Source organism: Salvia splendens, chromosome 1 (genome assembly GCF_004379255.2).
Source record: "Salvia splendens isolate huo1 chromosome 1, SspV2, whole genome shotgun sequence".
NCBI classification, from domain to species: Eukaryota; Viridiplantae; Streptophyta; class Magnoliopsida; order Lamiales; family Lamiaceae; genus Salvia; species Salvia splendens.
Window position 1 is genome coordinate 46,615,113 of NC_056032.1, and position 24,113 is coordinate 46,639,225.

At 36.0% G+C, this 24,113-nt stretch overlaps 3 protein-coding genes and 1 pseudogene across 6 annotated transcripts; 2 read left to right on the forward strand and 2 right to left on the reverse strand.

Moving 5' to 3' along the window:
• Window positions 1-6,477: 6,477 nt before the first annotated feature.
• LOC121756586 (uncharacterized protein At2g33490-like) lies at window positions 6,478-11,437 on the forward strand. Of its 4 annotated transcripts, none has more exons than XR_006040985.1 (11): window positions 6,478-6,779; window positions 7,219-7,291; window positions 7,606-7,680; window positions 7,879-7,940; window positions 8,023-8,091; window positions 8,243-8,271; window positions 8,362-8,569; window positions 8,662-8,889; window positions 9,258-10,230; window positions 10,361-10,466; window positions 11,046-11,437. XR_006040985.1 is itself a non-coding variant. In XM_042152160.1 (10 exons), the coding sequence occupies exons 1-10, from the start codon at window positions 6,666-6,668 to the stop codon at window positions 10,378-10,380; spliced, it is 1,851 nt and encodes a 616-aa protein (XP_042008094.1). In that variant the 5' UTR covers window positions 6,478-6,665; the 3' UTR covers window positions 10,381-10,714. The 4 variants fall into 4 exon arrangements, 2 of the variants coding, with proteins under 2 accessions (XP_042008094.1, XP_042008095.1); XR_006040999.1 differs by having other exon boundaries at window positions 10,370-10,466; XM_042152160.1 differs by lacking the exon at window positions 11,046-11,437 and having other exon boundaries at window positions 10,361-10,714.
• Window positions 11,438-14,815: 3,378 nt separating this feature from the next.
• Window positions 14,816-15,223, forward strand: LOC121792763 (protein LATE FLOWERING-like). Its single transcript, XM_042190847.1, has one exon. It carries the CDS (start codon window positions 14,816-14,818, stop codon window positions 15,221-15,223), a length of 408 nt encoding a protein of 135 aa, XP_042046781.1.
• A 1,907-nt stretch (window positions 15,224-17,130) lies between these two features.
• Window positions 17,131-21,036, reverse strand: LOC121756622 (annotated as a pseudogene).
• Window positions 21,037-21,479: 443 nt separating this feature from the next.
• Window positions 21,480-23,856, reverse strand: LOC121804604. Its single transcript, XM_042204213.1, has 11 exons — window positions 23,496-23,856; window positions 23,348-23,422; window positions 23,199-23,257; window positions 22,980-23,112; window positions 22,801-22,897; window positions 22,647-22,713; window positions 22,473-22,571; window positions 22,276-22,365; window positions 22,051-22,205; window positions 21,876-21,977; window positions 21,480-21,791 (listed from the first exon to the last, which is right to left on the reverse strand). Exons 1-11 carry the CDS (start codon window positions 23,683-23,685, stop codon window positions 21,653-21,655), a joined length of 1,206 nt encoding a protein of 401 aa, XP_042060147.1. The 5' UTR covers window positions 23,686-23,856; the 3' UTR covers window positions 21,480-21,652.
• Between the last annotated feature and the right edge of the window lie 257 nt (window positions 23,857-24,113).

A 24,113-nucleotide genomic window follows, 5' to 3' on the forward strand; every position in this document is an offset into this window, starting at 1 on the left:
CTTTTGACTATTGAATCTAGACATCTAATTTTATTGCCCACTTCAATTTATGATCTTAGCTCATAATATAATGACAAATGTATACAGTATACCTATGTATATTTTTTAATATTCTTATATAACTTTTATGTTGGACATTGGCCTTATTGAAGCATCTTTTTGGTATGGCAATATATATTTTTTTCATGATTTTCCTTTTTTACACAAAAACACATTTTCTCTATTTCATTATAATACGGTTTAAAAATATTTATTATGAATTTTAAAATGAAAAGAATATAAAATCATTGAATTAGCTTTGATTATACATATAGTATTCAAAATATATATATTTGTAGATAATTTAAAGATTGGTTATATCGATTAAATTTGTACTATATGTTAGTAGTTTTTTTCATTTTTCAATTTCTTTTATTTTCCACATTTTACACAAAATATATACATCTATTATTTTTCATGTAATATCATTCTAAATAAAATATTTTTTTATGCATCATAAATGAAGATTGTACAAAGAGCTTTCATTTGATATAAACAAGCTATGTTAATTAGAAATGATTTAATTAATTATAATTTGTTTAGTGCCTAATTAACCACCACTAAATTGATAAGGAGTATTTCCTAGATAACATGTAATTAAAATAACTTTTATTGCAAAATATTTACAACGAACAAATTGTTATATTTTAAATTAAATTTAATGTGTCATATTCAAATTCAATGCTATTTAATTGACCATTAATAACATTTTACTCTAATATTGTCTTTGAAATTAAAACTCCATCTTCAATAATGCTATGATAAAATAGATTAGTATCGAATTTCAAAGTCTCTCTCATACGTAAGATATAATCTCAAGTTTGTGACAGGGGATGGTAAAATAAATATAGTCACTAGTCAGATTATGTTAATCACTGTCATTATCATTTTAACTAAGCAACGACAGCGAATATTTGACTGAGAATGCACCATTTGACTCTAAAATTTTATCCTTATTTGTTTTCCCAAAACTATATTTTATTATTATTATTATTATTGTTGTTATTGTTATTATTTATCATCTTGATAGTTATTTTTTTGGTAATTATAATGGTATCCACCGGCGGACTCAGTGACTATTCCCCGCGCTGATTCATAGGCACCTTAATGGATGAGACAACTGATCCAATGATATAAACCTGCTCCATATCCAAATGCATGAAATGGATCTGTGATCATTTAATAATTATTAATTCAGTTTATTCAAATTAATTTGATAAAGTTACAAGAAAACTAAGCACGTGTTATGTAATTCAAAAAATCACATTTTTTTCTTATAAATTAGCCAAAATCTCATTCAGTATTATCTTAATTCTAAATCACAAATAGAGTTTTATTTAATAGTATTTGATGTTATTTGAAATATATATTGCTCTACATTGTTTATGTTGCTTTATATTTGAAGAAATCTGTTTTTTGTCATACTCAATTATATGTTGTTCTTTAAAGAGTTACAAGTTGTGAAGGATCGAATAGTTTAGTTTATCTTCATTATTTGAAAATCTTATGTCATGTGCATAATATTAGTAATATATGGTTTATTTATTTTATTTTATTTGACTCCACTTAGTTCATAATTTAAGTTGTGGCACTGTTTGCCGAATATGAAATGTTTCATTTTGTGTGAGTTGAGAGGAGTACATTTTTCTTTTTGTTATTGTTTATAATATTATTAATAGTCTAAAATGTTATGAATACTTATTCTAATTAGTAGGGGTGATTTCACTACAAATGTTGTTTACAAATAATTTTTTCAAAACGGATATTTATGTTTTGTTGATCACAATTGTTGAGCTATTTTTTTCCAATTATCTGATTTTTTCCTCTTTGATATCTACTCACACATATTTTCTTTATTTGTTTATCGTAGTCTAACTAGCTCATACTCTTTTATCATTAGTCACACTTCTTTTCTTTGTCATTTATTTTACTTTTTTTATATCAAACTTAAAATTATATAAATCTTTATATTATTTTGAATTCTTATTTTCTATAATTTCATTAGAATTTGTATTCATTACTTAAAATCTTATGTCGCGCGGGTGTTAACACTAGTTTGATAAAGTTACAAGAAAACTAAGCACGTGTGTACATTCACACAAATACTTTTTGAAAATTTTTAAATACCACATTAATTTACAGATCCAAATACTCCATTACAGTCCTATGTTTTTTTTAAAAAACAATTATCCAATAATAATTGTAGTTATTGCACAGAAATAAATACATGTCCCGATTTTAATTACGTGTCGTTTTAGATTATCATTTTTTTGGCTTGTAATATCATCTATATTGATAAACTCAAAAAACAACAAATAGATTGTACATAAAAATAGGAGGAATTATGAAGTGAGAAATGAGGCCATACACCATGGGGAGTGGATCCAGTGCTATTGGGGAAAACACAGCAAGGGCTGCTGTGCTATTAAACGGCCGCGTTTTAACCCATTTGCTACTTTCCCTATTTTCTCATTTAAGCCAGCGTATTATTGTCTCAACATTTTAAAACTTATCATAATCTCCGTTAAGAAATTAACTAATCCATATTTTAAATAATTTATGCTGAATCAGTTTTTTATTTAAATAACGATTCATTACCATTTAACTATTTATTAAATTTATGGATTATTTATTTTAGTAATTAATTAACATTTCATGCTTTTATATTCACTTGCATGCTTATTTCAATTTTACGTATTTAACTATTAATATTAGGTTTGAAAATTCCCGACACGATAATCCGACATAAATTCGTACGAAATTAATGGATTTGACTCAAGCTTTATTAAGTGTGGGTTCATAATCTTATGATTTCGAGTTGGTTCAGATTAAGTTCGGGTTATCCTATAAGAAACAAAATTATTATTTTAATTATTTTTATTAATTAAAAATATTAATCCATCCGTTCCGTAAATTTTGTCACACTTTGACTGGACACGAGTTATAAAAAAATGTAATGAAACGTGAGTTGAAAAACTTGGTGGAATATGAAATTTTACATATTAGTTCATAATAAAATGTGGGTGGAAATGAGTTAGTAGAATATAGGTCAACTACCAAAAATGGTAAAAAGTGAAATGTGACAAATTTCATAGGACGGATGGAAATGTAAAAAATGTGACTAACTTTCTGGGATGGAGGGAGTACACTTTAATTTTATTATTTAGCTTTAAATCGTGATAAATTTTTAATCATACTCCCTTCGTCCGACTCAAGATGTCCAACTTTCCATTTTAGTTTATATATCCACTTTCTATATTAGAAAATAAATTCCACTCTCATCTCATTAAAATATTCAATCATCCTTTTCATTCTACTTTATCACGTACAACTACTTCACCTAAAATCATGTGCCATTTAAAAATGTGGCCATCTTGAATATGACAGATGGAGTATTATAACAAGCTTTTAACTATGGAGTATCATATTTTAAATAATTTTAAATGATGAATTTTAATTACCAAAGTTAATATTCAACAAACATTATTATTATATAAGTAAATTCCCTATTCAAGAAAGTAATATAGTAAATAATTCCGATTTCATGTGTGGAGTGTAGACGGTAGAGGTAGAGTAGTTTAATAAATATATACTGTACTCTGTATTAAACAAAATCATTAAACAAATAAATTATTAAATAATAATAAAATAAGAGAGTATAGCAACAGAATTGAAAAGGAAGTGTAGCAATTGGGTCAAAACGCTGCCGTTTAATAGCACAACAGCCCCTGCTGTGTTCCCACCACATCAGGGGATCCACTCCCTACGCCATGTGAGTTGGAGGACGACTTAAAAGTCTAAATGATAATTTCCATTAAGATCATACAATACCCGCAAGTAGATTTGTTAAACCCTCTTTCCATTAAAAATGAAACGTTTTCTAAAATGGAAACATCTACATCTCTATTACTTTACTCTTTCTTCATTAACTCATAAAACAACACTACATAAAAACTCGTGCCGATTACCAAATATTATATATTTAATGGGACGGTACTACGTATATCCTAATCGACGTTGAACATTATAGGGTAAATTAATAAAAAAATCACCAAATTCGATCAGTTCCTAGCTACTTTTATATGAAATGACTAATTATATACTACATATAATTGTAAGAATCTTCTCAATTTGTTCTATTGCAAAAATTCCAGCATGTTACATGTCTGAATTTATTGACGTGGCGTGTATAGGTGTGAAAATTAAAAACGTGACTGACTAAGTGTAATAAACGACAGTAACCAAACGATTTTCGTCTGCCACATCATACGACATAATTTCATGCAAATATCAAATTATGAGACAATTAAGAATATAATTGGTATTTTTTAAAATTATAGAATCGACTAAAAAAGTGATTAAAGTTTATGATTTTTGGGCAATTTACCTTACATTACATACTACTCCTATTATGTAGCGACTCTTGTTGAAATGCATGAAACCGGAGGAAACAGAATAAGCAGAGGACATTTGACAAAATTTCCTCGCAGTAAGAGCATCCACAATGGCGGTGAGCGGACCGGCTAGCCGATTCCTGGCACTGGCCGGTTCGCTCGCCGAACCATTGCAGGTGGCGAGCGGCAATTCGGCGAGAAAATCGGTGAGCGCACGCCGATTTTTGGGCACTGGCCGATCTGCTTGCCGGTCGGCTGGCGGCTGGCCGCCATTGTAGGCTCCCGATCGGCGAGCGATCGACCGACCCATTTTTTATTTAATTTTCGAAACACTATATCGCCATTGCAGGCTCCCGATCGGCGAACGAGTTTTCTCTTTATCTTAATTTCTGTACAAGATCAACAACGCGAAATGAGTAACGCGGGTGGTAGTAGTGGTGGTAGTGGTGGGGATGCTGAAGAGTACGAACGGCAAATGAACGAAGAGTTGGAGGCCTATACGTCCAGTGAGATAAACCGGCCGATACAAAGGGCCTTGCAGCCGGCGGTACCTCGACCTCGACCCGTTGTCCACCGCCGAGCAGTGATTGAACGAGATCACGTAGCTGCACATCAACGGCTATATGAAGACTACTTCGCACAGGAGCCACGGTTTAACGCCAACCTTTTCAGGATGAGCAGGGCCCTGTTTATGCGTATTGTTGACGCTATGGAGCATCGATATCTGTGTTTCCCCTTCAGACACGATGCGGCTGGCAGAACCAACCATACACCTATTCAAAAGTGCACTGCGACAATCAGGCAGTTGGCCTACGGAGGCGCGGCAGACATGTGGGACGAGTAACTCCACATCGGTGAGACGACTGCCCTTGAATGTATGAAGTATTTCTGTCAAGGCGTGGTTGAAATATTCCGTGATCAGTACATTCGAAGCCCTACCCCCGAAGACTGCCAGGAGCTGATGCAGATGCACGGGGAGAAGCATGGGTTCCCGGGTATGTTAGGCAGCATAGATTGTATGCATTGGGAGTGGAAGAACAGTCCCGCTGCCTGGAAGGGGTTCTACACGACCGGCTACAAGGGAAAGAATCCCACGATGATCCTCGAGGCCGTAGCTGATTACCGGCTGTGGATTTGACATGCGTATTTTGGGGTAGCCGGGTCGAACAACGACCTCAACGTCCATAACTCGTCGCCCCTTTTCAACGAGCAGTGCCAAGGTGTCGGTCCGACCATCAGTTTTGTCGCCAACGGCAACCGGCATGATATGGGCTACTACTTGGCGAATGAGATATACCCTAGATGGCCCGTCTTTGTGAAGACGATCAGATGCGCATCAGATGAGAGGAATGCCTACTTTGCGGAACGGCAGGAGTCGGCGTGCAAGGACGTGGAACTCGCATTTGGTATGCTCCAGTCTCGATGGGCGGCAATTAGGGGTCCAACACGTTTGTGGCATGTCGACTACATTGTTGATATAATGTACGTCTGTATTATCATGCACAACATGATTGTCGAAGATGAAGGTGTACAACTGACTAGTTGGGCCAACGACGATAATGAAGCCGGTCCAAGCCACGGCGTAGCCGCCCCCAACGTACGAAGCGGGGTACCTCACGATGAAGCCGGCCGCCTCCAAGCACATGCCGACATGCACCAAGTGGATGCTCATATTCGACTCCAAAAGGATTTAATTGAAGAGTTGTAGGCGCGGAGGACTGCACGACGTTAGCTTTTTTTAATTATGTATTTTTTTTAATCTACCTTTTTTTTAATTATGTAATTTTTTTAATTAATGTATTTTTTTTAAATTAAATATTTTTATTGATTTTTTCCGTATTTGTGTCGTAAATTTAATTCCGTATTTTGTGTGAGTGTTTATTATTTGTTTTTTATAATTTTGTTTATTGTGACTAGCCTATTGCTTGTCCAGGTACTTGTCCTGACTGATGATGTGACAGAAGGAGTTTGTGGCTAGGCTATGGCTGACCTATTGCTATTGGAGAGGCTCTAAGAACAGTAGAGTTGCTTTCCAATTTCGGCTCACAACGTTAGAATTTTCTGTTCTACTGTTTCTTTCTCTCTCAATTCTTCTTTCCCACACTTTTTTCCAACTGCTTTCTCATCTTTGCTTCAATTCTGAGAATAAATAGACTTGTGCGTGTTGATTTTCCGAGTCAATTGTATTTCCCCAATTTCTAGGAGGGCAGGGATTTTGGAGCTAATTTTGAGATGAAATCGTCGTTGCTAAGGATGCGGATTATCGGGCAGAAGAAGACCGACCCGAACGGAAAATGGGATCACAATTTTTCGCTGCCTGTGAATGGATTAACGCAAGCAGCAGAGGTGGATCTTTTTTTTTAGTTTTTAATTTAATCTATTGTTGTGGTTTCTCGTTTTCATCGCAATTGAATATGCCAATGCTGAAAGCTCAGCTCAAAGAGCAGTTTTATGTGAATTGTTAGAGGTGAATTCTGACGTCTATTTGTGTTCCACAGTTCTAATTTTGGCACACAGTTTAGATATATTATATATATTTGTGGAGATCTTTAGGCCTAGTTTATGTCTGGTTGGATTACGGATTGTCATCAACAATTGATTTCTTGTTGATGTTTTTTATATTCCTCGGTGTTTAGATGGCGTGCATAGTGTTATTGTTATCGTTATCTCTGCTGCTAATTTTGGTTGTTTTTTTTGTATAATTTTCAGTAACTTGTTTGTATATTCCCTGATTTCATTCGTTATTTGGTCTATGACATGTGTTATCGGATGCTTTTGTTTGCAGGATATGAAAGACATGAGATCATGCTACGATAGTTTACTTTTGGCCGCTGCAGCTACATCAAATAGTGCTTATGGTACTCGTTTAGTTTGTTAAAATGGTTGATGTTACATTTCTAGAAGTGACATGATTACAGAGGATAGGATTTGATTCTGTTTTGCCAAGCTAATACCAGTCTTCTTTGCTAGAAAGTGTTCTCTTTATTGATTTGATTTTGGTGGAAACATACCATGTTGCTTTGATCTATGGGTTTCTAAATTCTAATGCTAGCAATATCAGTTTAGAGAAGCAATGAAGTGAAGTTTGAGATAATTCTCAATGATTTTAACTTGATTGGTCTGATTGCTATACGTACAATTTAATATTTACAACTTCTTGTTATTCTTTCAGAGTTTTCAGAGTCGTTGCTGGAGATGGCAAATTCTCTACTAGAAAAAACTACTATGCATGATGGAGGAGAAAGTAGTAAGTAGTCAGTCAGCTCTCCTGCTATATGTACTTGTTTGGTTACTGGTAGCATGCATTGTTGCAGTATTTTTTAAAAAAATTTTACTTTCATTTTTTAAGATCATTTTTGCAAAATTTAACATGTATCTCCTGTTGGTCTGCATGTAATTGGAATGGTTTGTTTTTAATGCTAAATGTTTTTATGTGGCTGTATAGGAGGAGCATTATCTATGCTTGGAAAAGTACAGCTTGAACTTCAGAAACTGGTTGATAGCTACGTGAGTAATTATAATCGGACTACTATTAGTTTTAACATATACTCTATTACAAAATTTATACCAACTTCCTTTTACTTTCCAGCGGTCCCAAATTATCATGACAATTACAAACCCATCGGAGTGTCTCCTTAGCGAGCTACGGAAAGTGGAGGTTCGACTACTAAGTAATTGCCTATTGGTTATTTTGAGAGAAATCTGTATCTCAACCTCAAATTGTGTAGTCTATTTTAATGAGTTGCTGGGGTGGATTACTTTGTGAATTATATAAGGTGCACTGTATGATATTTTTTTCACTGGTGCAGGAGATGAAGTTGCAATGTGATGAGAAAAGGTGTGCCTATTTTTCTTTTTTTGAACCAAAGTATTCTTTTATTGTTGTTACCCTTTTTATTGATTGCATGATTTGCATTCTAATTTTTAGGGAGATCTTTGAATACATGGTAGAACAAAATAAGGAAAAGGGTAAGTCGAGACATGGAAAAGGGGAGACATTTAGCTTGCAACAATTGAAAGTTGTTCGTGACGAATATGATGATGCTGCCAAGCTCTGCGCTTTCCGTGTGGAATCATTGAAGCAAGGGCAGAGCAGGAGCTTGTTTACCCAAGCAGCTCGTCACCATGCTGCACAGGTTTCTTTTCGACTCTATTATTCAAATTAATAAATTATACGACTATATATCATTCAAGTTTTCATGATTTTGCACTTATTTTCTCAAAGCAGTTGAACTTTTTTCGGAAAGGACTTCAGTCTCTCGAAGCAGTTGAACCATATATTAAAAATGTTGCAGAAAAGCAACATATTGACTACGAGCTATCTGAATTAAATGATGGGGAAAAAGACGATGGAGACAACGGTTCTGAGAGTAATGACTATGGAGAGTTAAGTTTTGACTACAGACCAAATGAACAGGAACTAGGTAGTGCCTACACATTGAGGAACTCAATGGAGGTGAGTTCTGTTTGCTTGTTTTTTCTACTCAAACTACGAATTTTATATTGTATCTTCACAACACGTCTGTAGTTGAAATAGGGATTCTAAAGATCATAGCTTTATCTTCGTCTAGTATCTTGCTTTTTCCACACTTGCATCTGAGACCTCCCATTCAGATTCTGCGCGAAGTGTCCGTTTTTTTTTCTTCTTTTCTCTGCAGTTGGATCATCATCTAGAGAAATGTTTCAGTCTTACCTGTCCTAATTCTATGTATGGCTTGCGCGCACAATTTTCCACATTATACTATCGTTTATTCGTTTACGCAATGCATCAGGCTCTTTCTCAGTTCCACAGAAGTTAACTTGTTCTACTCATGGACTATGCAGTTAAATAAGTTAGATGCTCCGAGTGCACAAACATCTCAGGTAAAGGATGTTGAGTTGCAGAGAGGCGGCAGTAGAAACCAATGGGATCAATTACCTAGCCTAAGCCAACGGCCTCGAGCAGGCAGCCATTCTGCTCCGCTCTATCCAGAGAAGTTTGATGCTGCTGAGAGACTTAGAGAGATCAGGCATGCTCTCCCGGAGCTTACTACTACTACCTACGCGCTGCCCACTCCAGCTGATGCAAAAGTTCCAACGACAAGTACTTCCATACCGCTATCTAGCCCCAAACTACCTGCTGGGAGTTCCAAAAACTTGTGGCACTCATCGCCATTGGATATGGGGAGGCCAAAAAAATTCACCGATGACCAGTTTTCTGCACGCAAGCCTCAAACAGTTGCTGAAGAAAGCAGCATCTATAAGCACTCTCTTCCGCTGCCGCCTCTGGCTGAGGGATCTGCTATCCCACAGGTTGATTCACAGACAGGATTAGATGCTAAAAAACATACAAGACAAGCTTTCTCTGGTCCAATAACAAGCAAACCTTCTTTCAACATGCCCATTAGCTCCAATGACATGCCTCAATCATTTTCTGGATTGCTGTCCCGTCCATCTGGTTCTCAATCTCCCTTACTCGTAAATGTGACTCACAATGCCTCACCCGCCCTAGAAACTTCACCTAAAATAACTGAGCTACACGAACTCCCTAGGCCTCCTGATACGTTCGGTTCTAAACCATTTCAATCAATAGGGGCTCTTGGACACTCCGCTCCCCTAGTCAATAGAAAACAGGAAGTATCCCCAACGAATAGGAATCCCTTTAGACGACCGAGGGAAGGGTCTCCACTTCCTCTCCCGCAGCTGACAGTGTCTCGAAGTTTCTCCATACCTTCTAGTGGTCAGAGAGTTGCTTCTCCTCCCCTCACACCGATCTCCCTATTACATTTGAAGTCACCAAATTCTGGACAGATAAGAGGCAAGTAAAAACTGTTGGTAGCTATTTTCCATTTACAAGTAAAATTTGATGAGATAATGGTGGTATCAAACAATGAACCCACTTTCTTGTAAAGATGCACAAGTTCTGATTGTATATATCACATCTTCAGTGAATGCAGGTGGCAACTGACTGCTTTCGCCTCAGGTTGATGTAAAATCTGCATTCTTCAGCTGTGGAAACCTGCATCTAATATCATTCTGCCAGTGTCTTGCTGGGTAAATCTTTATAAATGTCTGTGTTTTTGCATTTATTTGTATTTACTTAGTTAATCTCAGTCAATTCTTCTTACTATATTTTGGGAGATGCATCACAATTTTGCCCTTTTGTTTGAGTTTGGTTAGTAGACTTCTTTATAATGTTTTTTTAGTATGGTGGATTGTATCATTTGTAGGAGTATGTATCCTTTAAAGGGTATTTTCGTTCGAAAAAACATGGAAATAGTAAAAAAGTACTTCGATTGATATGAACTCATAGTTGACGGACCTCAAATGATATTTTCAAAGTTCACTGACCTAAAATGATAGTTTGATAAAGTTCATAGACAAAAAAAAGACGTTCCTCTCTTTATATTTTGTTCTCATTTTCTCCAATCGCTCTTGTTGTGCACTTGTGTGATACTATGAGGTAGAAATTTTGGTGTGACTTATAAGCACATTTTTTTTTTGTCATCGTGTGGTTTTATCATAAAATTTCCTTGTTTGTGCCTTAATAATTGGAGCTTCATTTCTTGACACCTCAGTTGGAACATATATCATTTTAAGCAAGTCTTTTTGATAATTGGCTTATGCTTGCAGAGCTGCAGCTTCCTCACTCTGCTGTAGACTGTAGTGCTGTGTGTGTGTGTGAGTGAGAGAGAGAGAGAGAAAGAGAGAGATGGGTCTGGCGTAGTCTGACATAACAACCACTGCGGCAAAAGAGGAGCCGACATGGCAACATTACCATTTGCTGTCACACACACACACACACAAATATATTCACCGCACTATACACCTCTTCACTGTTTTGACCAGTTTGCCCCTCGTAGAAATAGTTTTTTCAACAACAGAAAGAAGAGGTATTTGCTTTTATAAATTCCTAAACTTTTGTTAATTTTTTTCAATTCTGATTTTGCATGTAAGTTTCATAAATAAATTATTAAATCATTGACTTGTTCTTATATTGCAACTTATCTTGGTTTCGACAGTAACATGGTTTGGTGATTTATTTATTGGCAACGAAATGACTTCTAATTTCATTTGTTGTATTATCTTCCATCTCATTTATGTGTCTCATTTTCTTCCCTCCATTTCGTTCTCTCTTTTTTGTAATCTTTAGTTCAACAAATTATATTATTTGATTAAATGTTATACAATGCCATTTTACTGCAAAGAATATGACATCGTTTTGCTTAACATTTGTGATGTAAATAAGTCAGCAATGTATGTATGTTGGGGTTAAAATCTTGGTTGAATTTAATTATAAAATCAGAATAAATGAAGAATTTACAACGAACAAAATGATATTCCAAACACAAATCACTTTGCGTAGATCATTTTGGAGCAACCCTCAATAATATTAATACTTATCCCAAAAGTATAAGTGATTAAATGACGGTATTGGGTGTGTGAATAGGTGACCTTACCTCGGCTATAAAGGCTGAGTCTGAGTCATCAAATATAGGGTTAGTTTTGGTTGAAATGCAAAAAATGATGACAAATTTTATTTCCATCGGATTGGACAATCACCTCTTTCCTTTGTGTATCAAAATTCTCATCGTACACGTCTCCTCACATCACAAACAATATATATTCATTCATATATTTGTACAAATATATGAAGCCCATACTGACAATGTCTTGTCAATTTCAGTATGCTTGTGTTGTTTGTATATAGGCCCCTTTTATTTTCATGAAAGCTTTGCTATATTGTACCACCCATGCACCTATGATTCAATTTGAGATATTGTTTTTGTTACCTGTCAAAAAAAAATTAGTCTTCATAATAGTTGTCATGACTCATGAGCTTTAATGTAGATAGAGATGGAAAAATTAAATAAAATATTACTATAGATAATTAGAAGCTAATTTTGGTAGATAATCAAAAATGAAAAAAAAATAATAGTACTATAACTTTTTTTCGTGGAGAGGCAGTATTAGTTGCAAGAAAATGAAAGGATGATTCTCATTGACAAAATCGAAAATAGTATGACAAAATCAATCATGATTGGACAACAAAATAATTTTATTTTAGAAAATAAGACGTCTTTTTGTCAATTTATAGGACTATTGTGAAAAATTGAAAAGCTATGGAATTGACAAAAATTTCAATGGAAAGTTGTGATTCAAACGATAATTTTATCAAATAAAAATAACTAAGTCCCAACATATTGGCTGAAATAAAGATTGAATATTATTCAAAATTGGAGGATTCCATCAGCTAGGCCATTCTAAAATCAATAATCAATGTTGATGCAATATTTGTGTAAATTCATGTTGAAGAAGTGTTAATATGTGACAAGTGAGTTCAAAGTGAAGCAATCACAAAAGGTACAAGGTCTCATTTCTATGTTAGGAGAAACAAAAATATGCAATGGGAATAGTGGAATTATTCTTATTAAAAGTAAGACAATTCTCATGCTACTTGTTGTATAGAGACTTACTCATTTCGAGATGGATAAAAGAATTGGTTGTCAGTTGAGGATAATGAGAGATTTTGGGTACAATTCTGGTTTTTATGTCTCCTTTTTCTAATGCAACCAAAAACTTACTCACCTTATTGTTTTCTATGGAAAATATTTCATTGATTCACATATTTCTACTCTTAGGGACAAAAAGGTGATTCGCTCACCCCAGGCGCCCCCATAACCCGGCCCGACATCGCTATGGAGGGGTTCAAACACGGTACCTCAGCGGCCCATTAGGTGGGAGGAACTTACACTGGTAACCAGCACACAAGGAGCCACCACAGTGGTGAAACTCCCACACTGCGGCTGCCAGCATTCGATCCTGTCTGCTTAGGGACAATCTACCACCCAGGAACCAACTGAGTTAAGCCCGTGCGGGCGCATATTTCTACTCTTAATTACTCCCTCCGTCTATCATTAGAAATTTCATTAATTGTATAAAATGAAATTAATTTCAAAAATATAAACATCAATGCATGGAGTAAAAATTCCATGGTCATTCCATACTATGGTGGCATAATGACTTGGTGTACCTCACCATTAATTTCTTGACAAATGGACCCATATGCCACATCAAATAGATATAAATTTAGCAAATTAATAGCACAAAATAGACACATCCATTTAATCATTTTATGTAAAGTGGCATAATTAAATTTAGAAGTTACCATAAAATTAATTGGATTGCCATATATGGACAACGGAGTACAAGGAGTAAATGTATTTGACCTCATTATATGATAATATTATACGTACATATAAAAAAGTAATCATAATGCATTTATTATGTATTGGCGTGCCATTATTTTGAGAATAATAATACAAATAAACACATAAAAAATTAATCATATTGCATTTATAATAATATGGGAATTATAGTATAATAATATTATTATGTAATTGGTGTTCCATTACTCTGTGTATAATAATATTATACACGGTAAAAAATAATAAAATTTATAATTTATTATGCTAAAAAAATAAGTTATAGGTCATAAATTTATAGGTAAATTTTTTGTATATATATAAATATAAAACAAGAAAAAAGAAGTCTTATCCATAGAATCTAAAATATACACTATTCAAGAATTGTTATAGTATATTTTTTATCCTTGACTTGAAAAATGAAAAATAATGCAATATGATTACTTTTTTATGTGTATAATTTTATCGTATTAATTATGATATTAATATACGTATATATACTGTAATAGTATATGGCAATCCAATTAATTATGTGGTAATTTCCAAATTTAATATTATGCCACTTTCCATAAAATTATTAAATGGATGTGTCTATTTTGTGTCATCAATTTGCTAAATTTATATCCAACTGATGTGGCATGTGGGCCTTTTTAGTTCCATTTGTCAAGAAATTAATGGTGAGGCACGCCAAGTCATTATGCCATCATGATATGGAGTGATCATGAAATTTTTACTCCAATGCATGGACTGGGCTGTTGGAAATGATAACATAACTAATCATAATATAAAAGGAAAATAGAAGAATTATTTATCTTGTTCGATAACATATATATTTACGCCTAAACAACGTGAAAGACAAGAGATTTCACTATATAATTTTTGAATATAATTACAGTAAGAGGACATATATACATAGGAAAAAGCAGTAAATCGTAGACTAATTTACTATATACGAAGTCCATACTGTATTTATGAAATGAATAGAATAAGTAATTTGAGAAACGAAGGTAAAAACAACATGGTGGGGAAAGAGACAAAACAAGTAGTAGTAACAAACTTAAACTCAATCGCATATATAAAAAGCCTACAGCAGCTTTACGTTCATTCCCACTACTTCTGCACTCTCTCTCTTCTTCGCACAAACACTAAAAATAACTAAATTTCTCTCTCTCTCTCTAAAACCTCCGACCCGCAACAATGGCGGACCCTAGTACCTACGATTTCTTCAACCTCACCGCTCATTCCTCAAAAAAACTAAATTCGTGCTCCACTTCGCGATTGTTCTCCTGCCTCTACTGCAACCGCAAATTTTGCACTTCTCAGGCCTTAGGCGGCCATCAGAACGCGCACAAGCGCGAGAGAGCAGCCACTAGGCGAAATCTCGCCACCGGAGATGCGATCTCCCGCCTCCACGTCCATCAGCCCGGCGGCGTCGAGCTCAGCTCGCCGTCGTCGTACGGCCACTGGTTGCAGCACTCGCTGGACGACGGATCGAGCACCGTCGCGCCTCTGGAGATCTTCGGCGGCGGTAGATCGGTTTCCGATCGGCTCTCGGTAGGTGATTCCGGCGAAAACGTAAACCTCGATCTCACGCTTCGCTTGTGATGATGATGATTCTGTTGTTGTTCAATTTTTTTTAACTGGATCGCGACGAGTGGTTAATTAGGGTTTGAGCAAAAGGTTATGTGAGGGAAAAACTGGAGATCAACTGATTATTAGGGGTGATTATTGGAAATATTAATGAGATTTATGTGCATGGTGTTAAGATATTTGATTTCACTTTATTTTTGAATCGTTGATCTGAGATAAGGAGGACGTGGTGGTAGACTGGTAGGGGTGGAGCCGCCGTCTAGATGGCGGCGGCCGGCGGTTTTAACAGAATCGTGATGAGCTCATCGCATTTGCATGCACACTTTTACTGTTAGCTTTGGTTTAGAAATTTTAGACTGTTAATTATATTTAATGTCCATTCATTAAATATTAAAAGTACTACTCATAACACACTTTATAGCTGGATACATTTGTGTTTAAATTAAAAATAAATGAAATTTGTGGTAAGAGTATAATTTATAGATATACAAGTATGTAAGTGGAGACAGTGTAGAGGCGGTCACTTGTTACAGTGAAATATGCTCCTTTTCTTACGTTGATTTACATACATACTAGTACATTCTATCTGATACAATACTATTCAATCCACTATTAGTATTTTACTGTTGGACAAATAGTGAAATAAACAGTGTAATGTAATCAAATTTTAGTCTTTTCTCCACATTTCAGAAAAGGAATTCTAAATTACTACTACAAATTTTTCAATTTTCACAATTACCATATCTGTATCATTTCCGTCAAAATACACGATAATATGGCAGCCGATTTTTAATTGTAAAATTGCAAATTTTGTTATTTAAAATCCAGTTTTAAAAAGTGTAGAACGGCCGTGTTCAAAATTTTGTAGGAAGATGATATGTAAGAATCATGCACTTGTTACAATGAATAAACAATAATGAAGGGAATTAAGTGTGGCAATCAAGTTAATCTCATACCTCGTCTTCTCCAAATAAGTAAATAGTGTCATTATTTTAGTTTTTATTAATTAACTGTTGACCAGATCCTATGTTCATAGTAGTATAGTAAGTAGGAGTATTATTTAGTAATTTATTTTGGTTCATATTGAGACTGCTACCAGCCTACTAATAAAGTCATAGTTTTATGATTTAAGTTGTCACACTAATAATGCCTTTTGTGGTAAAATGAAAGGTACAATTATCAATTATGGATTGATGAAATATTATAAGACTATATCTGTATAATGGTAAAATTTTAATTAGGTTTTGTAAATTATGGATCCGTAATTTCCATCTTATTTCGGTTGGTATGGTAAATTAGATCACATTAATAATTTGGCTTTTATAGTTTTGAAAAGGCAAAACAACATGCTACGATTGGAAAGCTGCGCACTAGTGTTAACTTATAGGTATACGGAACAGTTTCTTTTTTTAGAAAAAAAAAGCAAAGTATAATGTAATTGAATGTAAGAGATTAAGAAATGTGATACTACTATGCAGATTAAGTATTACTACTACTTATCATGTAGGAGCAGTACAATATAATGTAGTATTTCCTTCTTAACATAGCACAAATGACGAAGGCACTAACTAACTAAAACAATATTATTTTGGTATATGATACAATACCCAAAAAAAAAGTACATGCCACTAGAAATGAATTAAATGATATCATCTATTTTAAAAAATTGTAATGTTTGATTGAAAATCGTGGCTGATTATGATGAATTGTGTATAAAAAGTCATACGCAGACACCCTATTTGTTTTCTTTTATAAAAATTGTTTTTGTTATTCTCTTAAAATTTATTTTACTCCAACATAGATCTAATTACTTTAACCTCTCTATGAGTACCTTGTAATTGAATAAACAGATAAAATTAGTCTGACTTAATCTACTCTATTTTTTTAATCTCGTCAATTTAATTATCCCAAAGCCATTAATATTCAATAATAAGTCAAATTTGAAATATTGTGAATGTGATCCATGCATAATCGAATATTTCTATCAAGCGTTAAAGTCTAAAAGTTTATTAAAAACAAAGTGTCACGCACCATATAATAATTAGGAGTCAATTTTGGTAAAATCGAATGTGGGTACCTCGGAATAAAATCCATGGACGAGCAACAATGTGGCTATAAGGATCACTCTCTCTCTTCATCTTCAAATAAGCAAGACATTCCTCAACCTCTCTCTTCACTTCCAAATACAATTCTTGAGCTTTTTCTCTGCCTTTCACTTCCTGCTTCCTTCCTACACAAACACACACACACGCACGACCATTCAATGCTCATATCGAAACACGTTTTATCGCGCAGGAAACAGACCTTCGGTTTCTATTGGCTTCCCGAACAAGAAGTAGAAACGGCCTGGGATTTTGGGTGCAATGACTGGAAGGTGAACATCTTCGTTCGAGACCTCTCCTACAGCGTCCCTCCTGTGATCAGACACGTTCGCGTGCATAAATAAGTGTTTCGTTTAAGGTAAGTAGTGACTAGTGCATGATGCAGAGATACAATGATACATACCTCAACTTCACCACCTCCTGTGTTATCCCTTCTATAGCATTTTTTATGTATGGGATGCGCGTCAGATCGTTGTAATCCAAGAGTAACTGATAGAAAGATTGACAGAAAGTTAAAGATTGTTCATGTTTTCGGGTTGAAGAATGAGAAATGAGTGAAACAGGCTTACATGGCCTACATCATCTTCTCCGACAACACCAAATGGCACGATTTTGGCTCCAAATTTAGCTGCCACCCTAACAAACTCAGGTTGTTCTGGCCAGAATAGTTTGTATTCCTCACCCTGACATTTAATGATAGCTGAGACAGATTTCATAATAAAATAGTAGTATACATCGGAGGATATGTCAGGCCACTTAATATCACCTTGCGATGAAGGGACTCGCGCATTCCTCCAGGATAGAGTAGAACATGAGGATTTGAAGAGAGGAGCCTGTAGAAATTAGTTGCTGAGACCGGAACTGCTCCCATGATCCTCATATTATCGAAGGCCGAAAAAGGTGGTGGTATTCTTCCTTCTCTTAACTTGGTGAACACAGTCGGATGTGTCATTCCTCGTAAGGCAACGTCTCTTTCAATCCAAAAACGGGCCAAAAGTGGCACGACTTCAAGGCCAAACATCATATGATTACCGACATATAGTACTGGTCCTTCAGAAGGAATTCCAGCCAGACTTCTAACAATGTCTCCATTTTCCATTGTCGACAGGACCACAGGATTGAGGGCAGTTTCAGTCCATATGATTAAAAAATAGATACAGTCAGTGATGACGCGAATACAATTATGTGCTGGAGATAGATAAGAGAGCTGAGATGGTGCATATTGTGAATGCAATTTCACCCATGTAAATCGTAGATTCTTCGAAATTCAGAACGGGTTGGTGGCAAGTAATCTGAGACATAATTGTGGTGTTCTCCACGTCTGTAGAAACTGGCACCAGTTAAAATCGAGACCAAACTGAAGCCATGCTCCTGCATCTCCTGAGATCAGCATGTGCAAAATGTACCATGAAGTGAGAGCATAATGTAATAGATCTATGTTCAAATAACCACTAAATAGTCTAATGATTCACAGGTAACAGAACTGTCTCATACAATAAAGCGGGGCATTTATGTACCAAGAAGAGGGCATGGCCACTGCCTGCGAATACACGAACTTGACACTTTTGCAACACCTGACGAAGTCTATCAGCCTCTTCTCTACTTGGAAACAACTTATCTAGTCCAATGCAGATTAACAATCAGCTGCGTGATGAACAGTAAACCTCTGAATATAACATGGGTGTTGTTGATGAGGAAGAATGAAAACAAGAAAATGAATACTGACGAGAAGATGAACTAATGAGTGGGAAGTAGAATATATCAATATAATGGATCTGTATTCTAGAATTCTCTATAACTCTATTGATAGTTGATACTATCAAATCCAGAGAGATGGGAATAGGTTGACAGACCTTGCAAGTATCAACGTTTGAGCTTTCACTGCATGAAGTTGTGAATTGGCAAATGCAGCAGCTGATTTGAGCAAATTAAGCTTCCAGCGAAGTATTTCCACAGTGAATAGCTATGAAATAATAGTACATGAGAAAATACACAGCTTAGTCGGTGAGAACTAAGTTGACAGATATAATTCTACAGAAACTTTCTCCAAATCGCCAGGTGTTTCAGAAAGGAAATTGACAAATTTGAAAAAGCAAAGTAATAGTTATATCAGCTAAACACTATTCTGTAAGAGAAAGGAACAACTACTCTGGGCAAATGACCCACCCGGCTACAGATAGCAATGGATTTGTAGAATAAAACTGAGGCATGTTCATCACTGCTTTTATGTGTTTATGCTACAAATAGGGATCTTACAGAAAGATATGAGGAGATTGCTGTACTTTCCTGAGATAACACCTCAATCATTTGATCCAAGGGAAGACGTTTACTCATTGCTGTTGTCACCATCTTTAAAGGGCTTCCTAATTAAGAAAAAACATCATGTGAATACAAGTACTTATAGCTCACAAAACATAGTCATTTTCTTCACTTCAAAGTTCTTATCATCTAAAAGAATGTCGACCTAACAGTAAAGCTACGAAATAAGGCAAGCTGGAACCGAGCTGCTCGGGCATCATCGTGGACAATGGCAACAGACTTAGTGGTTCCAACAGGGATTTTCCAAAAGATGTGGCTGCACATAACAGATTGACCAGACAAAAGATTCAATTGCTAGGTTCTCTTCTCACAATGATCTGTACCAATATCAGAACTACCTGGATTAGCCAAGATCAAGGCAAGATCAATCTCTGGATTACCAGCAGCAACAGCAAGCGCAATGCATGCCCCCAAAGATTCTCCAACAAGATATATAGGTCTATTTGGAGCACGCGAATGCTCCGCCGTAACAGTACTTTTAACAAACCTCACTAGGTCTGAAAGATATACACCATCTTTTAGTTACCATAAGGGGGCATTTCATATTTTACGTTGCTACTTGTTTATAATGAATTTCATAGCCCTAAAAAGTACATTAAATATGTAATCAGAAGTTTGTTGTCATCAGTCTTGAGAAAACAAAAAAACCTGTCAATGGTGTTCTGTCTGCGAGGGGGATGTGCATACACCATATATCAAAAATCCTTTAGTGACACAAAAAAAACAATCAAATTACAAATATGGAATTCATTTATGATACTACTATTCTAATATAAAGTAGAGAACTCACTTTCCAAGCCTTTCATGCTCCATCATAAGCCCTAATCCCACTCCATCTACTCCTGCAAACTGGAACAAATTTAATCACAACTATTTCGATTTTTCAGTAATTTCCTTCAATGAAAATTCCAACCTCAAATAAAAACCAGTCACAATTCCCAATAAAATAAGCTAACCAGGTAAATAGAGCAAAAGAGGAGAATCCTTCAGCCGCGATCGGCACCCTATAGGTGAAAACCACCTCGGAGGACCGTCGTCCGATCTACTAATCAACTCTCGACACTGATCAAAATAATTTCTCAAACTCGACGATCCTTCTTCCGTCTCCGCCGCCGGATTCCTCCCCACAGCGTTGTGAACGGCTAGCTCTCGCGGCTGTTTCTCCTTCCGAACCGCTGATGCATAAAGCGAGAGCTCAGACTTTGAAATTAGCCTAATATTTGAGGTGGCGGTGGATTCGTATCTTTGGCGGAGGATCGACGGCCATTTACCGGCGGCGGTTGCGGCCATGAAGTATTTCAAAGTGGCGAGAAATTTTTCCGCATTGTGAAAGCGCGGGTGCGACTGTTTGAATCTGGTGAGAGAGAGTTTGTAGTGACAGAGATGATTTGCTTATTTTGATAGAAAATGACACTACTTGGAGTTGCATGAGCAATTATCTGTTTACTTTATTAGTCATTGTGTTTGAGAAGAATGTAATTTATTCTAATCGTGGATTTTGAGGTCTACTTTCTAAAATAAAAGATTTAGATATTTTCAAGGAACAGACCTAAATGGAAATAGTTTCTATTTTTAAGGAATGAAGACAGTTGTGTTTTAAGTTGGGATGTTCGGTGCCTCGACGATGGAAATCAAGTTCAGGAGCGGTTCGGTCAGACTCAAACGGGGTGGGTATCCATTTGTGATCGTGTTTAGAGATTTTGCGACAAGATTATGTCCATGCATATCATTATTAGGAGTGAACAAAATATCCCAAAACCAAATTTAAAATTTGACATGTTTAAGATTGATATTTGGTCAGGCGTTGCAATATCTCAAAAAATCTCATGATGAATAGTGGGAGAAAATGGTACATAAGTAGATCATTATATTCATATGTTGCAGAATCAAGAATTACAGTTACATAAAGATTAAAGCAAGAAAACAAGACATAATTTCCAGGTTTTGCTGTGTGAATCCTCACCTTACTTACAAGCTGCATTTTCTTGCACAAGTTTTAAATTCAGTTTCCCTCCAACAAACTTCAAGATTTCGTTTCTTTAGCGTCGTGTTCGTGTTCGGGAAACTCAAACTTTCCACAGCCCCAAACCGGATCAGCCTCTGGCAATTCATATTCATCAGGCTTCAGTGACAGCTGAAACTCTGGCAAACTCTTGAGGCCTCTGCGTGTAACATAACGAACATATACATTAGTAACGTTTATTCGCCACGTGAATATGAAGCCAGAGAGGGTTAAAGTCGAGTACTTCTCTTGGTCTAGAAGGTAGGTGTACATCTGAGCCTTCTTGGCCGCGGTTTCTGGTATTTTCTTCTGCAAGTGCTTCATCGCGCCCCAAGGCGGAGGGCACCTAAACGAACGCGAAAAGAGAATAATGTCGTTAGTTTTCGTATTTTTGGTATTGAATTAAATGAATCAATCACCTTGTGATTGGTTCTGCAAGGCAGAAGGTCAGGCAGGCCTTCTTGCTCTCGACTAGCAGTTCCTCCGCGGCTAGAATGCAGCAGACAGCGCTGAGGTGGCAGGACGGCTCCGTGCCCTTGTCTAGGATCAGGCTGTGATAGTAGTAAGCTGCAGCCTGTGTGAGCATCAGAATTAAAGTGTTAGCCGATGTGATTGGTTAAAGAAAGGGACGGGGATTCGAGCACCTTAGCTTCTAAATGCTTCCACTTGAGGAAGAACAGTTGCTTCTTCAACACCGTGTTGCTCTCCTTTTTTTCGGATATGCAGCAGTGGGCCTAGCAAATTGCACCAAAACACGCTTTGTCGTCGTCACATGGCTATACATTAGGTCTATTGCAAGAGTGTGTCTAGCATCATTAATCAAACTGAGACGCGTCTTTACCTGAGCGTAGAAACTCAGCTGTTCGCAGGCTAGTCTCCGCTTCACAGACAAAGTTGCATTTTTGCTGTGGACAGCAAGTCCAAGCTGAAGCTCAGTTCCCTAACACAATAAAATGTGAGTTCAACTTCATCAAGATTATGATCATGTTTCAAGTTGTGATGAAACTAAATCCACCTGCGCCAAAGCTTGATGTGACATCGCCTCTAGCACGTTGTCCTGCATATCCGAAGGCAGCCTGCTTCTACACATACAAGGATATTTCTAGAATCTGAGCAACACAGCAATCATACTATACAGCAACGATGATTTGTAGGATAAACGAACTCACTTTAAGTCATGTGGCAGCCGCGGGAGAACATCAACAACGCAGAAGTTCAAGTATCCGGCTGCCTTGAGCAGCAAATCAACAGCATCTCTCATACAATCTAACACACAAATCACATTCATATAATCATTATTCATTACTCAACACTTGAAAATTCTAAACACTCATAGATATAAACAAACCTGCAGACACAAGCCTCTCAGACAGACTACTTTCTTTAGGAATCAGCTTCTCATTTGCCTCCATCAATGTCAGCATTGCCATCATGTGCACAACACACAGCAATTCGAACCACGAATTCATCCCACAAATCTCCTGCTCACCATCATTATCATCAAAACAATTCAAGAATTTTACCAAATAAAATGCTTATCAATTTTTTACATTCTTGAAATCCTCACCTCTCTCTCCTCTCCCAATTCTCTCCATCTGAACTCCACCAGCTCTTGAAGCCCATATTCTATTCAAACACATCAAATCATCAAACTTCCACAAAACCATGATTCAAACAGAAAAGCATACAGACAAAAACAAAAATAAAATAAAAAACCTTTCTTTGTAAGACCAAGAAGGAGGGGTAAGTATTCCTCCAATGCCCTGATTAGTTCACTGACAGCAGACCCTCCTGCACAAATCATTCAAATATTAGTATTTCACAAAATTGCTAGTACTAAAAAAGATTGGATCAAGAACAAGACCAGTATCCTCCCCAAGTAAAGCAATCTGATTTCTGATAGCTGCAATTCTATAAGCAAGATCGTTGGGGACGAATCCTCTAAGAATTCTCTGCAAATCAGAGTGAACTGGGATTCGTAAAATTGGGGCAAAAATTGAGATTTCTGGGACGATCTTCTTCTTTTTTTTGTAAACTGAATTGGTGCACCCCATTGCTATTTTCTTGATTCTTGCTCAAAATGTAGCTTCCTACACATTAATACAAAAGTTGATAATGCAAAAGTCAAATGTTTTAACGTTGTATGTATACATGTGCAGGCTATAATGTAAGAAAAAGACAACTAGTTTCCTTACAAAGGGAAGATGGAAGGGAAGAAGGCAGAAGTTTGCTTGATGATTGTATAATTGTGCATGACTACTTTTATAGCATGAAAATTGGAAGTATGCATAAATAATAAACCAAGATAGAATCTTGAGATAGTTGCAAACAATATACACGTGTATAAGAGTATAAATAATGTGTGAAGCAGAGGATCAGAGGAGTGAGAAAGCTCAGAGATCGAAAAATATGTCACATGGCGGGGGCGGAGGAGGAGAAATTTGCTACATACATTCAAATAAAATAAAATTAAAATTAGTTT